Source organism: Nomascus leucogenys, chromosome 10 (genome assembly GCF_006542625.1).
Source record: "Nomascus leucogenys isolate Asia chromosome 10, Asia_NLE_v1, whole genome shotgun sequence".
In the NCBI taxonomy this organism is placed as follows: Eukaryota; Metazoa; Chordata; class Mammalia; order Primates; family Hylobatidae; genus Nomascus; species Nomascus leucogenys.
In genome coordinates, this window is record NC_044390.1 from 95,612,906 (window position 1) to 95,631,003 (window position 18,098).

Sequence of the window (18,098 nt, forward strand, 5' to 3'; positions counted from 1 at the left end):
ATTGCACCCCAACATGACAAGAACAAAGGAAAGATGAATTCCTGGGGCACTGGGAGTGGGGTCAAGAAAGTGGCCGGGATGTGATGCCGCCCCCAGCCAGGAGCCCAGTGCTATTAGCTCATGCTTAGCTGTTTTTTCACGAAGGAGTTTTTCCTTACTTGCTGGGCAAAGCAGCGCTAGTGAGAGAGCAGGGCTCCTTGAGGGGTGAGTTAGTAGGTCAGCCTCATCAAATATTGAGAGGGCAGCTGCGCTGAAGTCATCTTCGCCCTGCCAAAGCTCCCCCGTGCCTGGCCACTGAGTATCAAGGAAGCCGCAGTTACCTGTAAGGAGTTACTTAAGGAGCCATTAAGGATTGATGGATGCGCTGTTTTGCCCTTTTGGGGTTTTATTATTAATACATTCTTTTGCAGCAGTAATTCTTGACCAAAGAGAAGTCTGGTTCCTATCAAGTTAGCAGTGGAGTGTTTGTGTGTGTGAACGTGCATGTACGTGAATGAGCATGTATGTGAGTGTGTGTGTGTGTGTGTGTGTGTTACATCCATACCATTTCCCCTACCACAGTGGAAAAAAGCATGGCATCAGGGGCAACATTTTCAAGCCAACACTTGCCTAGGTTTGTTCTAACTCTGTAGTCAGAGTGCAGGGATGAACCACTCCCTCTTTCCTAACTGTTTACTCCTTATGTGAGCTTGAGCAAGTTTCTTCACCATTCTGGGTGTGTGGTTTCTTTTTCTCATCTGTTTAAAAAAGAAGCGTTAGCAAAAGAATCCACTCAATGAGCTACTAGGAGATTTTTTTAAAAGTAATTCAAGGAAAACACTTAGAGGAGAGCCTGGCTGATACCAGCAATATTAATAAGAAAGGTCAGCTGTTGCTGTCGTTGTTACGACTGGACATTCTCACAAACAGAGCAGAGCGCTGCCTTCAGGGCTACGTCCCCACTTCCACAAGAACCTGGTAAGTTAGGGCAGCAAAAAAGACTTGGTTTTGTCTCCCGTGGGCCAGCCTCCAGACTCAGATCACTAGGAGAGTCTCATCTGCGGAATTTTGCGCCCTCACGCATCGTGGGCTTTGCTTTGAAACTCTCCTGGACCACAGCACGATCTCTCCTCCTGATGGTTTATTCTCCCATAATTAAATTAGCATCGTGCCAGTCTACATTCTGAAATAGGTAAGGCAAGCTCATAAAAATTCTTCCCTGTGTGCTCATGTAGGCTCAGAGCATCATAATCTCAGAGCAGCAGATGCATGGACAGTGTTTTTGGGGAGCGTGGCTGGGCTATTCTGGTGATCACACAGCGATGTCTCCTGCTTGCCCCACTCACTCTGCTGAACTCTGCTTACCCTGCCTTGGAACAGAGTTTCTCAGCCTCAGTAGTGTTGGTTTTTGGGGCCAGATAATTCTTAGTCGGTGTGGTGGTGAGGGGAACTGTCCTGTGTATTGTAGGTTGTTTAGCAACATCCCCTCCCAGCCTCCACCCACTAAATACCAGTATCACCCACCCCTGCTCCTACTCATGATAACCAAAAACGCCTCCAGACATTGCTCAATGTCCCCCGGAGCACAGAACACCCCTGAGAACCCTGCTTTAGACCATGGCTCACCATGGGGCTTTGGGTGGATAATTCACAGCAGGATGGGATTGGGACCTCTCCGTGAACATACCCTGAAGAGCTGTGTATTCAGGGCTGGACGGACAGATATCTCAGCTCAGGAAAACTTACTGTCCACTGCTGCGACTCGGCGGGGATTTTAGTTCCAAGGCTAAAAATTCACTTTGCCTTTTGACCCTTTCCAGAATGGTACATCTCACAGTCATTCCAAATTGGTGCCCAACCAGTATTCCTAACAGGCAGATATTGTCTCGCCTTGCCCTGTATAACACTCACTTATAATTATAACACTGTTCATCTCAGAAATGTGTTAATATAAAAATATTTTATATGAAACGTTGTTAACACAGGTGGACTCCATCAGGACTCAGTGTATGACGCAGTAACAGACACAGAGCAGCCCCCATCAGCGTTCTTGCCTAGCCATTACATCTGGATCTTCTCATGTGTCTGGATCTAACAACTAGTTTAAAGGAAATGCAAAGGATACAAGAAAAAATTAAATGACAGTTCAAAGAAACAATCAGATAAATCCAGAATATGGGTATTCTATAAGACAAGTGACTTCGTATTTCAAAAAATATCAATTTCATGAAAATGTGAGAGACACGTCTTTTTCTATTAATAGAATAAAAGAGATATAAAGGCCAGGCGTGGTGGCTTACACCTGTAATCCCAGCACTTTGGGAGGCCAAGGTGGGTGGATCACCTGAGGTCAGGAGTTTGAGACCAGCCTGATCAAAATGGTGAAACCCCATCTCTACTAAAAACACAAAAAAATCAGCCGGGCATGGTGGTGCACACCTGTAATCCCAGCTTCTCAGGAGATTGAGGCAGGAGAATTGCTTGAACCTGGGAGGTGGAGGTTGCAGTGAGCCGAGATCGTGCCACTGCACTCCAGCCTGGGTGACAGAGCGAGACAAACAACAACAAAAAAAGTAAAAATAAAAGAGATGTAAGAATATAACCAAATGCTGTATGTGAAGCCTGTGGATTCTGATGGGTTCAAACCAGTTACAGAAAAACAGTATCTTTGAGATGATTAGGGAAATGTTTATATTAGAAAATTACAAATTTTGTAATGCATGATAATGGCAAAATGATGACATTTTTAAAATTCTCCCCTCCTACCCTTCAATCTGGTATTTGGCCAAACCTCATGGGAGCCAGAAGGGAAGGGATCCCTGAGTGGTTCTATTTTTAGAGGTCAGCCTCCTAGGACATGGAGTAGGACTGAAAAAGGCAGAAAGTGGGCGGGGGTGGGAAGAGTGGTGAGATGTGCAGATGGAGTCTCCGCAGGCCTAGACGATGCACCCAGGCTAACGATGATTTGACGGGAACGAAGCAGTAATTGCCATGCAAGATGCCGGGGACATTTTTCTATGTAGATCAGCCCTCACAGCACAGCAGCCAGCCCTTCACCAGGGCTGTGCTCGTCAATGTTTAACATCTTTCTCCCCAGAGGAAAAAGGCCTTGATTTATACGGACTGCCAGATGCTGTGGTATGAAATACTCTCACCATAGCCAATTTCAGGCTACCTGACATCACTGAATATGGAGTTGAGAGCACACATCCAATAACACTTCTTTATATAGTATTCTCCTCATTCCATATAAATATATATGCATAAACCCAAGAGGACAGATAATATCAAATTGTCATGAAATAATTAGGAAGTGATAAGTTTTGAGTATTTATTACCTTTGTTTCTAACATAGGTTAACGTGTACATTTATGATTTATATTTGAATAATGGCTGTTTGGCAGCTAGCTTGCCAAATTCCTGAAAATGTAACAGCCAGAACACCACTGGTTGGTTCATGCTGATCAGCCTGAAGTTTCAATGAAAGAAGAGAAGGAGAGGGATGGAAAGGTGGAATTGGGAGTTCTTGGGAGCAAACTTACAGACGCAAAACATTGGTAACTGTTTTGTGAAGAAACATTCCTTTTGCTAAAGTTTTTGCTATAGGAGTGGCCCTTTGTTGGGGACCAGAACAGGGGAAAAAAATAATAGAGTTAGAAGTAGCAACAATGCTTAGGAAATCCTACTGCTCTCTCCGATCCGGCATTTGATGAGTTACTGATAAGGAAGTTTCCATTAGCACCCAAGATCAAAGTAAATGGTAAAAGGCAGCAAAAGGTAGTGGCCAAAAGGGGTCAGCGTTTGATAAGCTAAACAGAAGATGAAAAAGAGCGCTCAATTGGAAACACGTTTGACTGCAGCTGTTTTCACAGCCAACCTGAAAGAGGTGAGGAGAATTTGTTCCAGATGGACTGGCAGTGGCTGTCCCTCTTGGTCAATGAGAGAGCAGGGAGTTCTACAGGCAGGGAGGAGAGCTGGGTTTCCGTGGCTTCACACATACACACATGCATGCACACACATAACTACAGGTGCAGGCACATGTGTGTGCACACACACAGGCACATACCTGCTCACATGCATGCACATACACATGACTTCTCTTAGGAAGTTGCAGTAGTGACCACTGGAGTCTTTTGTATGGCCTTGGAACCAGTCTGTGCTTCCTCATTTCCTAGGGCCTCTACTCCCTTTGACAGGGGCAGAAAGTCTGCCCTGACAGGTAGTTTAGGAAAAATCAAAGGGGGATGGCACAAGGGGGCAGGAGTCTGGGTCTTAGCCTGGAAAAGGACACTGCCCCCCACCTTCACCCCACTGGCAGCTCACCTGTACCCAGCCCATAAAGCTGCTGCTGGAATAAGATGACCCTGCTCACAAGGCTCCTGGTGGCAGACGGGGAGATGGAAACCAGCTCGCATTATTAAAAACAAAACACAAGAACAATAATTTTCAATGTTTTTCAATAGTTTCTATGCAGAGCCCTGCTAATGACTCTTCCCTCCCATGTGTTGAAAGATTTCAGATACAAAACTGTATCTATGAAAGGAAAAGTGTATTTTAAATTGTGCATTTTCAGTGCTTGCCAGAGTGTTACACACCTGCTAGCAGCAGGAGATGTTCTTTTATGAGATTCATGAACACACAGTTTTTATTTGTATTTTGATCTCCTTCTTTCAATGTGTATTTAGGGGAAAAGTTTGTAAAATTTTTTTCTATAGCTTCTTTATGAGGAGCTATGTATGACTATGTATGCATAATAAAATGATTATATATGCAGTAATAAAAACTTTAGAAAACAATAACTTTTCTAAAGAAAAAAAAAAGAGGAGGCCGGGCGCAGTGGCTCACACCTGTAATCCCAGCATTTTGGGAGGGCAAAGCAGGTGGATCACCTGAGGTCAGGAGTTCAAGACCAGCCTGGCCAACATGACGAAACCCCATCTCTACTACAAATACAAAAATTAGCCGGGCATGGTGGCAGGCACCCGTAATCCCAGCTACTTGGGAGGCTGAGGCAGGAGAATGGCTTGAACCCTGGAGGCAGAGGTTGCAGTGAGCCGAGATCGCGCCATTGCACTCCAGCCTGGGTGACAGAGTGAGACTCCATCTCAAATAAATAAATAAATAAATAAATAAAATAAAAAATAAAGAAATGATATTATAGAGAATGTATGGATGTGGCAACAATGTGAGGGTGAAGCTCGAGTGCCTAATCCTAGGGAAATCCACATGGATAATGTAGAGCTGTCTACCCTCCGGTGAGCATGTCTTCAGCCCATGAGGCCTGGGTGGCCACGCTCACTGGATGAGACAGTGAAAGCAACAGCAATACCCATGCCACGTTTGTTGATATACACACCCTGATCCTAAGACATTGTTAGTTTCCTCTGAAGGGCTTTGGAATACTGAAAACCCACAGCTCCCTTCCTTTAGAGGAAGCAGCTTTGTAGGGCTGCTGTCAGGTCAGTGGGTGGGTTTGGATATAAGTGTGGGAGTCTTATTCTAGTGGAAGAGCAAGCATGCGGGTGTGCCATCCCTTTGTATGCAGTATGCACCAGTTGCAAAGGGCCAGCCCTCGTCTTCTCAGTGCAGAAGCTGTTATGTACATGTGACCGGAGGCTTTCCTGTGCAATGCCCAGGGTGGAGAGCACTGGACTAACAGGCTCAGTGCAATGGGACCCTACAGCTGCTGGTTGGTTAGCTCAGTGCAGTGGGACCTTACATCAGCTGGTTCCTTCAGGGTTGTAATGACTTAGCTTCACAGCAGCTCCTCCTCCTAAGGGCCAGGCCAGGGGTGGGCTGCTTTCTTATTGCTTGCTCCTTTATTTTCATGTTAGCAACTGTATCCATTTTCTAGGGCTGCTGTAACAAAGTACCACAGACTGAGGGGCTTGAAGGATACAAATCTCTCACAGTTCTGGAAGCTGGAAGTTAAAGATCAGGGTGTTGGCAGGGTTGATTCCTTCTGAGGTGTGAGGGACTGTCTGTCCCAGGCCTCTCTCCTTGGCTTGGAGATGGCCATCTTTATGTTCCCATGGACTTTCCCTTCTGGTGTCTGTCTCCAAATTTCCCCTTCTCATAAGAACACTAGTCACTGAATTGGGGCCCAGACTAATGACCTCCATTTTAATGTGATTACCTCTGTAAAGATCTATCTCCATATATGGTCACGTTCTAAAATGCTGGGAGTTAGGATTTCAACATATGGATTGGAAAGGTGAGGAGTTCAACCCTTAACAACAATAATTATCATTTTTCAGTTTGAACGTACTCTGAAGATCAGATTCAGCTCCTGAGCAGACAGCCTCACAGGGCCCAGAGACCACATGGTACTTACCCGCCCTCGCATCTGTGCACACACACACATACACACACACTCACACGTGCACACACACATGCCCCTCACACACACACACACAGACACACACACACACACACTCCTCATCATACCCAGGCACTCACACACCCCAGCAGGCCTGAGAAGCCTCTAAGGAGAGAATTTCATAAGAAGATTGTAGCTGACCATGAGATAGATGGTTTGCAGGGTGGAAATTAGGCTTCCCGTGTTCAAAATTTGTACTGAACATTGATTTTCCTTAAGGAACACTTAATCATCCCTGTGTTATACCCAAGCCAAGCACATTTTAAAAAGAGGGAAAATATTTTTTGTTTTGTTTGGGTTTTAACCACTAAAAACCTGAGTAGGAGCATCAGTGATCAACATGCCTTGTAGATGGCATGAGCCCCGTTCAGGTAACCCAGATGGGACCAGAGATGCCACCAAGTCCATCCCTTGCCTGAGTCCCGCGTGGATGCATTGCAATGTCTAGCACAGTGCTGGAAACAGTTGGTGCTCCATGCTACATGGGAAATCGTCTCCCAAGCTACCAGCAATAGCAGACCCACAAACTGGAAACCACTGAACTAGGGCCACCCTGGATGCAGCAGATGAAGAAAGAAAAGCACACCTGCCTGACCCTCCAGAATCAGGGCTGGAAGCTCCTCCCCTCCATGCAGCCTGGCTGAGCGGGTTTGGCCTCACACTGCCACTGGCCAGCTTCCCTGGGCTTGCACCTTGAAGCCAGGCATCCTCAGGGTTTACTGCCCACTTTCACTGTTTTTTAAAATGCTGACTCTGGTTGCAAAACGTCTGGTCCTGGACACAAACCCTGCAACAATTAGTTCCTTGAAGTAGACAGAAACATCCACTGCTCTCATCGACAAAAATGCCCAATTAACACAATCAGCCTTTTAAACCTATGCCTTTCTCCCGTTTCTGTGGTTCCTTCTCCCACCCCATCCAGAGGTGACACCAGCCACTGCACCAGTTGGTGAGAATCCTCCTATGAGTATGCACTATTAAGCGGAAAGAACAATTTGTAGCTTCAGTGAAATCTGAAATCTTGAGAAAAATCCAAATGCAGCAAAAGCCAATTTCAAGCCAAGTCACATTGCAAGAGGCATTTATTTCCAGCAGTAGAAGTAGAAGGTGTCCATGCTATGAACACAACTGGGGCATTCATTTCCTGCTAAGGGCAATGGGGACTTTCCCATGCTAATGTGTCTTTGATCTTCGTCCCTCAAGCACGTTCTGGTCTTCTGGTGTTCAGAGTAGCACGTGTATTTAGTGAATCATTTAATGTGAGACTCAGAAGAAGTTTCTTAAGAGAAAGTGGCTGTGCAAAATAGACAAATGGGATCTAATTAAACTAAAGAGCTTCTGCACGGCAAAAGAAACTACCATCAGAGTGAACAGGCAACCTACAGAATGGGAGAAAATTTTAGCAATTTACCCATCTGACAAAGGGCTAATATCCAGAATCTACAAAGAACTCAAACAAATTTACAAGAAAAAAACAAACAACCCCATCAAAAAGTGGGCAAAGAATATGAACAGACACTTTGCAAAAGAAGACATCTGTGCAGCCAATAGACACATGAAAAAAATGCTCATCATCACTTGTCATGCGAGAAATGCAAATCAAAACCACAATGAGATACTATCTCATGCCAGTTAGAATGGCCATCATTAAAAAGTCGGGAAACAGGCCAGGCACAGTGGCTCACACCTGTAATCCCAGCACTTTGGGAAGCCAAGGCAGGTGGATTACCAAGTCAGGAGATCAAGACCATCTTGGCTAACACAGTGAAACCCCGTCTCTACTAAACATACAAAAAATTAGCCGGGCATGGTGGCAGGCACCTGTAGTCCCAGCTACTCGGGAGGCTGAGGCAGGAGAATGGTGTGAACCCAGGAGGCGGAGCTTGCAGTGAGCCGAGATCACGCCACTGCACTCCAGCCTCGGTGACAGAGCAAGACTCTGTCAAAAAAAAAAAAAAAAAAAAAAGTCAGGAGACAACAGATACTGGAGAGGATGTGGAGAAATAGGAACGCTTTTACACTGTTGGTGGGGGTGTAAATTAGTTCAACCATTGTGGAAGACAGTGTGGTGATTCCTCAAGGATCTAGAACTAGAAATACCATTTGACCCAGCAATCCCATTACTGAGTATATACCCAAAGGATTATAAATCATGCTGCTATAAAGACACATGCACACGTATGTTTATTGCACTACTGTTCACAATAGCAAAGACTTGGAACCCACCCAAATGTCCACCAGTGATAGACTGGATTAAGAAAATATGGCACGTATACACCATGGAATACTATGCAGCCATTAAAAAGGATGAGTTCATGTCCTTTGCAGGGACATAGATGAAGCTGGAAACCATCATTCTCAGCAAACTCTCACAAGGACAGAAAACCAAACACCGCATGTTCTCACTCATAGGTGGGAATTGAACAATGAGAACACTTGGACACAGGGCAGGGAACATCACACACTGGGGCCTGTCGTGGGGTGGGGGGCTGGGGGGAGGGATAGCATTAGGAGAAATACCTAATGTAAATGATGTGTTGATGGGTGCCACAAACCAGCATGGCACATGTATACCTATGTATCAAACCTGCACGTTGTGGACATGTACCCTAGAACTTAAAGTATAATAAAAAAGAGGGAAGGTGGCTGTGTGGCTGGCATGCTACTGCTGCTATAAGGGTTGGACACCTAAATTTGGCAGGTGAAGATGTATTTTATCACCACTTTCCACCCACAGTGTTCCCGCATGGCAACCCCCTGGTAATCACATTCATCAGCTATGTCTAGCCTTTTAACTATTCACAAGAATGTATCTCCTTCAGTCTGGGAAGTTAATAGGTTGTGTGTTTGTGTGTGTATGTGTGTGTGTATAAGTGTGTAATTTCCTTTCATAAGACATGACCTTGCATATGTCAACTGAAGAATGATGAGGTTCATACATTTGGAAGGAAGAGCTTTATTTCTTAAAGGATTGCAGCCTGCTAGGTGGCCAATCTGACAGGCTGGGAAGTGTAGCCTCCAGCCAGAAGCCAGAAACAAGACATTCAGAGATGGGAAGAACAAGATAGGGATTTATGCTGAGTAAAAAGGATAAATATGCATATTCAATAAACCGTAGGAGGAGTCATGAATATCTATGGGAGGAGAAGCATGTGTATGCACGGCTGAGTTTCATACCCTTTCATGGGTCCCATGTACAAAAGATGACAGGGATAGCATGATCCCAAGGTGGGGTTTTCAGCCCTCTGACATCAAAAGATGAAGCAGAGGACATGAAACCCCTCACTGTGCATCCTCAGTAGATGGCTAGAACCACTGCAAGGTTGGTGGTCTCTTATTAGGAAGGAACCCTTTTGTCAAAACCATAAAAGGGCAAGGAAGTGTCAGGCAGTCGTTGGTATCTGGAGCAAGTCTTTCCAAATGGCTTGTTTCCGTTTAGCCCTCAGGGAGAAAGCCTAATGGTGCTTAGGGAAGGTGGGGGGATGAGGAAGTGCATCCAGCCTCCCATCCCATCCTAGCCAGGAACTCAGTTTTCAAGGTTTCACTGGCATCTCCTTGGCCAAGAGGGGGTCCGTTCCATCTGTTGGGTAGCTTAGAATTGTATTTTTGTTTCTTGCATGTAATTTAGAAGGTCAAACAGTTCTGCAGAGTTTATTGGCAGAAACCTGTGTACAACATTCTCAAAGTGTGAGAACTGTAGTGCTAGAGAACAGATCAGTGACAGGATTCGAGGGGGGTGTGACTATGAAGGGGGCACATGAAGGAGCTCCTCTGTGTTGAAGGAACAATGCTGCATCTATTGTGTGGTTACTCAAATTGGCACATAGGATATAATTTCATAGAACTATACACCAAAAAAGTTCATGTGAAAAAGTGTAAAATCTAAATAAAGTATATACCTGAGTTAATAGTATTACGCCTATATAAATTTCCTGGCTTTGACATTGAACCACAATTATGTACAATATTATCATTGGGGGAAGCTAAATGATGGGTACGTGAGAACTCAGTATTTTCTTGTTTTGCAACTTTTTTAAATTTATTTTTTAAGACAGGATCTCACTCTGTTGCCCAGGCTGGAGTGTAGCGGTGCTATCATAGCTCTTCCTGGCCTCAAGTGATCCCGCTGCCTCAGCTTCCCCAGTAGCTGGGACTAAAGGCACACTCTGTCATATGTGGCTTAATAGTAGTAGTACTAGTAGTTGCAGTAGTAGTATTTTGAGATGGAGTCTCGTTCTTGTTGCCTAGGCTGGAATGCAGTGGCACAATCTCAGCTCACTGCAATCTCCACCTCCAGGGTTCAAGTGATTCCCCTGCCTCAGTCTCCCAAGTAGCTGGGATTACAGGTCCCTTCCACCATGCCTGGTTAATTTTTTTTTTTGTATTTTTAGTAGAGACAGGGTTTCATCATGCTAGCCAGGCTGGTCTCGAACTCCTGACCTCAGGTGATCTGCCCGTCTTGGCCTCCCAGAGTGCTGGGATTATAGGCATGGGTCACCGTGTGGGGCTAATTATTTTATCTTTTTGTAGAGACCGCATCTTATTTTGTCGTCCAGGTTAGTCTCAAACTCTTGGCCTCAAGGGATCCTCCCACCTCCCAAAGTTCTGGGATTACAAGTGTGAGCCACCAAACCCAGCCACAGCTTCCTCTCAATCTCAAACTATTAAACTATTTAAAAATACAAAGTTATTTTAAGATAATATTGCAGTACCCTGCTCCCTTTTACTGCTTCTCTCCATGCACAGAGGCAAAATTCTTTCCTCATCTGGTATTTATAGGCATATCACCAAGTAACGCACTGATGTTGACACTTTTTTTTTAGGCAATATCTATAAATTTCCCACTATGGAGAATTAGGATATATCTCTTTTCTCCCCCACATAAGTGCCTCCCATTTTATCTCTCCATCCCTCAAGTATAATAATCATATTTTGTCTAGATTAATATTCAGTGTTTAAAATATAAGTACATGTGCTAATCACAGTAAAATCAAGTATTAAATTATGATTACTTTTCCTTCTCTGCATAATGAGTTCTTATCTTTAGGATTAAAAACTGATTGGGTTTTATTCTTTTTCTTGTTTTTCTGTATATTTAGCTCATATTTGTCCTGAAACTCTCCTCTAGTTGCTTAAATGTCCTCAAGAAACACTTATTCAACATCATATTTATTAAGAAAATGTTTGTTTCCCGAGGAAGTCTTTGCCGGAATCTTCTCCATGCCTCATGCTCTGCTGTTATTCAAGGACCTCTCTTCACCATCAACCTGGGATTCCTTCCACGTCACTTGTATTTGGGATCTGTTTCCTTATCTCATGTCTTCCTTCCAGCTTCACTTTGTGGTTTGATGGAACACATGCTCAAGTAGGTTCCCAAGCATGGGTGTAAGGAGTAAATGTCCTTAGCACACACATGTGTGGGCTGGGCACGGTGTCTCACGCCTGTAATCCCAGCACTTTGAGAGGCTGAGGTGGGCGGATCACAAGGTTAAGAGATCGAGACCATCCTGGCTAACATGGTGAAAACTTGCCTCTACTAAAAATACAAAAAATTAGCCGGGCATGGTGGCAGGCACCTGTAGTCCCAGCTACTCTGGAGGCTGAGGCAGGAGAATGGCGTGAACCCAGGAGGCAGAGCTCGCAGTGAGCTGAGATCACACCACTGACTGCACTCCAGCCTGGGTGACAGAGCAAGACTCCTTCTCAAAAAAAAAAAAAAAAAAAAAAAAAACACACATGTGCGGAAACACTGAGCTCATAGGGTGGATACAGAATTCTAGGTTGGAAATCATCTCCCCTTACAATATTCAAGACATTTTTTTATTGTCTTCTAGTTTATGGAGTGGCTGTTATGAATTCTGAATTCTTTCTGATGGTTTTTTTCTCTCTAGAGGACTGTAGAATTCACTTCTACCTACCCCGTCTTCCAAAATGTATTGATCACGTGGCCTGGTGTGTGTCTATTCTCATTCATTGTGCTGATCTCATAATGGGTTCTTCCAGTCTGAAAACACATCCTTTCATTTGGAGACATTTTCTTAAATTACTTCATTAATGATTCATCCTCTTTCTTTTCTCTGCTTTTTTTTTCTATTATTGACATATTGAACCTCAAAGTCATCCTCTTAATTTTTTTTCTCCTATCTTCCACTTCTTTGTCTTTTCTCTGCTTCTTAGGAAATTTCCTCAACTTTATCCATCAGCCATTCCACCGACTTTCCATTTTGCCATATTTTTAATTTCCAAGGGCTCATTCTGTCCCTGCTGGGTGTTCCTTTTTAAGATATAGCAGTCATTTTTGTTTCATGATTGCAATATCTTCTCTTATCTCTTAGTGAATGTGAATGATTCTCTGTTTTTTGTTTTGTTTTGAGACAGAGTCTTGCTCTGTCACCAGGCTGGACTGCAGTGGCACGATCTTGGCTCACTGTAACATCCGACTCCCGGGTTCAAGTGATTCTCCTGCCTCAGCCTCCCGAGTAGCTGGGACTACAGGCGTGCACCACCATGCCCAGCTAACTTTTGTATTTTTAGTAGAGACGGGTTTTCGCCTTGTTGGCCAGGATGATCTCTATCTGCTGACCTCGTGATCTGCCCACCTCGGCCTCCCAAAGTGCTGGGATTACAGGCATGAGCCACCACGCCCAGCCAATTGTCTGTTTTTTAAACATGGATATTCTTTACTGCGTAGGCTGTATTTCCTGTAGGTTGCTGCCCTCCCCTCCCCGCATTTGCCTGTTTCAGTCTTTCTGCATGCACAAACACGAACTGCTTCCTCCGCTCTCACCCCACAACAACCAACACAGAAGACTCCTGGGGCATGGGGCGGAGGGGGTGGTTTCTCCCACCGACAAGTGAGTGAGCAATTCTGCAGCAGATGTCAGCTGCGTGTCCTCTAGTTCAGTTCCCACCATCTCTACCTGGAGAAATCATCAGGCCCCACGGGTGGAGGGCTCACTCCCCAGGATTCCTCCCCACTGCTGATACCAACTGCAAGCCCTGGCTGACTCTGTTTCTCTGTCTCTGTCTGTCTATTACTCTCTCTCTCTCTTTCTGTCTCTCTGTCTGTCTCTGTCTGTCTGTCTCTCTCCCTTTGTCTGTCTCTCTCTCTCTTTCTCTCTCTGTGTGTGTGTGTCTGACTGACTGGCTATAAAGTGGGGTTCCCATGACCTCATCCACAGGTTTGATTAATTTCCTAGAGCGGCTCAAAGAATTCAGGGAAACATTTACGTATGTTGACTGGTTTATTATAAAGGATGTTACGAAGGATACAGATGAGGAAACATGTAGGACAGGATATAGGGGAAGGAGTATGAAGCTTCCTTACCTTCCTGGGACACCAGCTTCCAGGAACCTTCATGGGTTCAGCTATCAGGAAGCACCCCAAATCCTGTCCTTTGGGGCTTTGAGGAGGCTTTATAATTAGGAAGTATTGATTAAATATTTGGTCAGTGGTGATGAGCCCCTCTGTTCCCACTGGAGATTGAGGGGATGGGCTGAAAGTCCAAACCCTCTGTTCTTGCCTTGGTCTCTCTGGTGACCAACCCTATCTTGAAGCTGCGTGTAATCCCAGCCACCAGTCACCTCCTTAGCACACAAGAAGACATCACTATTCCCAGGATTTTAGGAGCCGTATGCCAGGAAACAGGGATGAGTATCCAATCTTTATTTCAGCATATCACGGTCTTTATATCACATAGAGACTTTTCTTATTGTCTAACAATTCTCATTTGCTGGTTTATATAAAGGAGGGGGGACTAAAAGGCTGTGCGAGGCTCAGAGCCCCTCAAAAGTGCTCGCTGACTTCAGGCTTCACTGCAGGGCGTCTGGCTGGCTGTTTGGAGAGGCCTATTGCGTTTTGGTCTTAGGGTGGTAGCACCCTCTGGAACCCTGTGTTTCTCCTGGAGGGTGAAGATCCAGTCTAGGGGGACCCGCCTGGGAATCTCAGCGTTCAGCACACATGGGGTTGTGGGGTCCCTCTGTATTGGGTGTGGCACCCCCAGGCACCCCCAGTTCCCCACTCGCCCTAATATCCATACCCGATGTGAAGTCCTGGCATCACCTGGGCATAAAAAGGGGAGTTTAATTGCATCTGGCTGCTTCCTGAACACACTTGTAGCCAACCCTCTTTATTTCAGTCCTCACTCACTCCGATTTTGTGACTGTTATCACCCACTCCTGAGTCTGGGGGGCTCTTTGGTAGAAACTGTGTTGGTTGTGGACTCTGCTCACTGACAGCTCGAAGCTCCATTTTGAAGTTCTGCTGACTTGTTTTATCCACTGAACTCCCAGTTTCCAGTTTCCCAAATCTGTTGCTGTGGCTGCATTTCCTCTTCCAATCACGGGATTATGCCTTTTATTTTATTATTATTATAATTATTTTGAGATGGAGCCTTGCTCTGTTGCCCAGGCTGGAGTGCAGTGGCACGATCTCAGCTCGCTGCAACCTCTGCCTCCCAGGTTCAAGTGACCCTCCTGCCTAAACTTCCTGAGTAGCTGGGGCTAAAGGCATGCACCACCATGCCCGGTTATGTTTTGTATTTTTCATAGAGACAAGGTTTCACCATGTTGGCCAAGCTAATCTCGAACTCCTGAGCTCAAGTGATCTGCCCGCCTTAGCCTCCCAAACTGCTGGGATTGGCCAGATGCAGTGGCTGACACCTGTAATCCCAACACTTTCGGAGGCCGAGGTGGGCGGATCACAAGATCAGGAAATTGAGACCATCCTGGCCAGCATGGTGAAACCCAATCTCTACTAAAATACAAAAAAAGTAGCCGGGCGTGGTGGCAGGCACCTATAGTCCCAGCTACTCGGGAGGCTGAGGCAGGGGAATTGCTTGAACCCAGGAGGCGGAGGTTGCAACGAACCGAGATTGCACCACTGTACTCCAGCCTAGCGACAGAGCAAGACTTCGTTGCAAAAAAAAAAAAAAAAAAAAAAAAGTGCTGGGATTACAGGCGTGAGCCACTGTGCCATGAGCCACTGTGCCCAGCTGTCTTATGCCTTTTAAAACAGTCCCTTTGCTCTCCCGTGAGTGGGATGAAGGAAGATGGTATAAGTAGATGTGTGTGCTCAAGCTGCCACTTGTCTCATCCGTTTATTGATAGGGAAAGTGGAACTGAGGCTGGCTAAGTGGCGTGATCAAAACAGCAGCAGCTTCAGAAGGAGCTCTTTGCCTTTTTGTTTCTTTATGTTTTGGTCCCTGACTTAATGTATCTTTATAAAGTGTGTGCCAGGCAAGTTACATTAAGCAGGTTGGGGACTTCCCTGGAGTGATGTAACAATCGCTAACATTTATTAAGTGTGTATTGTATGCCTGGCGCTGTTGTTCTAATCTCTTTACATCTATTTAATCATTACAACAGCTTTATAATGGGAGCTACTATGATCGTGCTCTTTCTTACAGAGGAGGGAGGCGAGGCACGGAGAAGTTGTGCCTCGCCCAAATTTGCACAGCTAGAAAGTGGTGAAACTGGGGTATGAACCCAGGCCTGGCTTTCCTAGTAGTAGTGACACTGTGGGCCCAGTGGCTCTGTGTGGTGGGGCTTTCAAGTGGGTTGTAGGCTGTTTAGCTGCCTTCCTCCTTTCTCCCCACTTCCCTACTGGATAACAACACCCCCCACACACACAACCGTGACAACCACAAGTGTCTCCAGACATTGCCAAATGTTCCTGGCAGGGCGCAGAGCCCCCTGAGTGAGGAGACTGACCCAGGCAGGCTGTGTGCATGCCTTGACAGCTCTGCCCTGCGACCTCCTGGTCTGGTGAATTCCGGGGTCCTTTTTCCTCCCCCTTGGAACCGGACAGCAAGGTCTGTGACTGCCTTATCCACAGGCAGATCCCCCTCGCCCTGCCCTGGCATCACCACCACTGGTCGGCTTTGCCTCTCACTAGATATGAAAAAAGTGGAAAAGCAAAACAGAAACTAAAGGTGGCAACTCTGCAGAGCTGGGCACGTTGGAAAGGCCAAACCTTAACCCTGTCTCTCTCTCTCCCATCTTCATCCCCACAGAGCCAAGGTGAAGAAGGGGGTGAACATCCTGAGTGCTCAGACCCGTGAGCCCCGGCAGTGGGGTGTCAAGCAGGAGGTGGGCAGCGGTGGAAAGCATGTGACGGCCACCGTGGCCTGCCAGCGCCTGGGGCCCAGCCCGCGCAACAGGTAAGCGGTGCCCTCCCTGCAAGCGTGCGTGGTTCCTGGTCCCGGGTCCAGGCCGGCTGCTGCCTAAGAGCCTTGACTTGGACTCGCGTGAGCCACTGCTCAGAGGAGCTATTGAACCCACCGCGTGGAAATCTGGAGGCGTTGATATCCATGCAGGACCCTCTGGCTCTGCAGCAGGGCGGGGTGGGGCACTCGCTCTGCAGCGCTGTGGGGTCAGCTTTGGAGCAGGGTGATATCATGTCTGCTCTGATAGGGCTTGTGCATTCTCCACACCTGAACTGACTTTCTGGGGGCCTTGCCCTGCCTATATTATAAGAAGATGCTCAGTTACGAAGTTCTCATTTTTTCATGAAGGGTAAGATTGAGTCTTCAGTGAGAAGCAATTTAAGGGAAGGAGGTGACAGTCAGTGGCAATAATGGAGAAGAACCTGCTATGTGAGATTCATTGTAGACATCCTAGATGATTTTTAAAAATAATTGTTTTCTGGTTATAAAAGCAATCCAGACTCATTTTGGAATATGAGGAAAGCACAATTATATTGGTGGGGAGGGAATCATACGCCAATATCCTTCCTACTCAAGGGTAACCCACTGATAACATGCTGGTTGATTTCCTTCCAGGGTTTTATACCTGTGTAATGCTAATATATGCTACATATATTTAGTTTACAAATTTGGTATCATCAAATACGTACAGATTTTAAGGACACTTACAATTTTCACTTCTATTGGAAACATTTTCTCTTAACATTAAATATTCCTCAAAAACATTCTTAATAACTTTATAATATTCATCAGATGGATTTAACATAATATAAACAACCAACCATGCCTGTATTTTACCATTTAGGTTGATTCCAAGTTGTTTTTAAATTTCAACTTTTATTTTAGATTCAGAGGGTACATGTGCAGGTGTGCCATGTGGGTATATTGCCTGAGGCTGAGGTTTGGGACGTGAATGATCCCATCATCCAAGTGGTGAACAGAGCACCCAATAGGTAGTTTTTCAGCCCTTTATTCCCTCCCTCTCCCCACTCTAGGAGTCCCCAGTGTCTGTTGTTCCCATCTTTGTAACCACATGTACCCACTGCTTAGCTCCCACTTACAAGTGAGAACATGCAGTATTTGGTTTTCTGTTCCTCCATTAATTTGCTTAGGATAATGGCCTCTAGCTGCATCTGTATTGCTGCGAAGGGTATGATTTTGTTCTTTTTTATGGCTGTGTAGTAGTCTATGGTGGATGTATACCAGATTCTCTTGATCCAGTTCACTGTGGATGTGTTGATTCCATGTCTTTGCTATTGTGAACAGTGCTGCGATGAACACATGAGTGCATGTGTCTTTTTGGTAGAACAATTTCTTTCCTTTGGGTGTATACCCAGTAATGGGATTGCTGGGTTGGATGGTAGTTCTGAGTTCTTTGAGAAATCTCCAAACTACTTTCCACTGTGATTGAACTAATTTACTTTCCTACACACAGTGTGTAAGTGTTCCCTTTTCTCTGCAATCTCTCCAGCATCTGTTATTTTTTGACTTTTTAATAATCATCATTCTGACTGGTGTGAGATGGCATCTCGATG

At 45.5% G+C, this 18,098-nt stretch overlaps 1 protein-coding gene across 1 annotated transcript in view; it reads left to right on the top strand.

Moving 5' to 3' along the window:
- Positions 1 to 18,098, top strand: part of TMEM132C (transmembrane protein 132C) — a 453,190-nt gene that overhangs the window by 260,963 nt on the left and 174,129 nt on the right. The window contains exon 3 of the mRNA XM_012509870.2: positions 16,372 to 16,518. Coding sequence (XP_012365324.2) covers positions 16,372 to 16,518 — 147 coding nt within the window. The remainder of the gene's footprint in view (positions 1 to 16,371; positions 16,519 to 18,098) is intronic.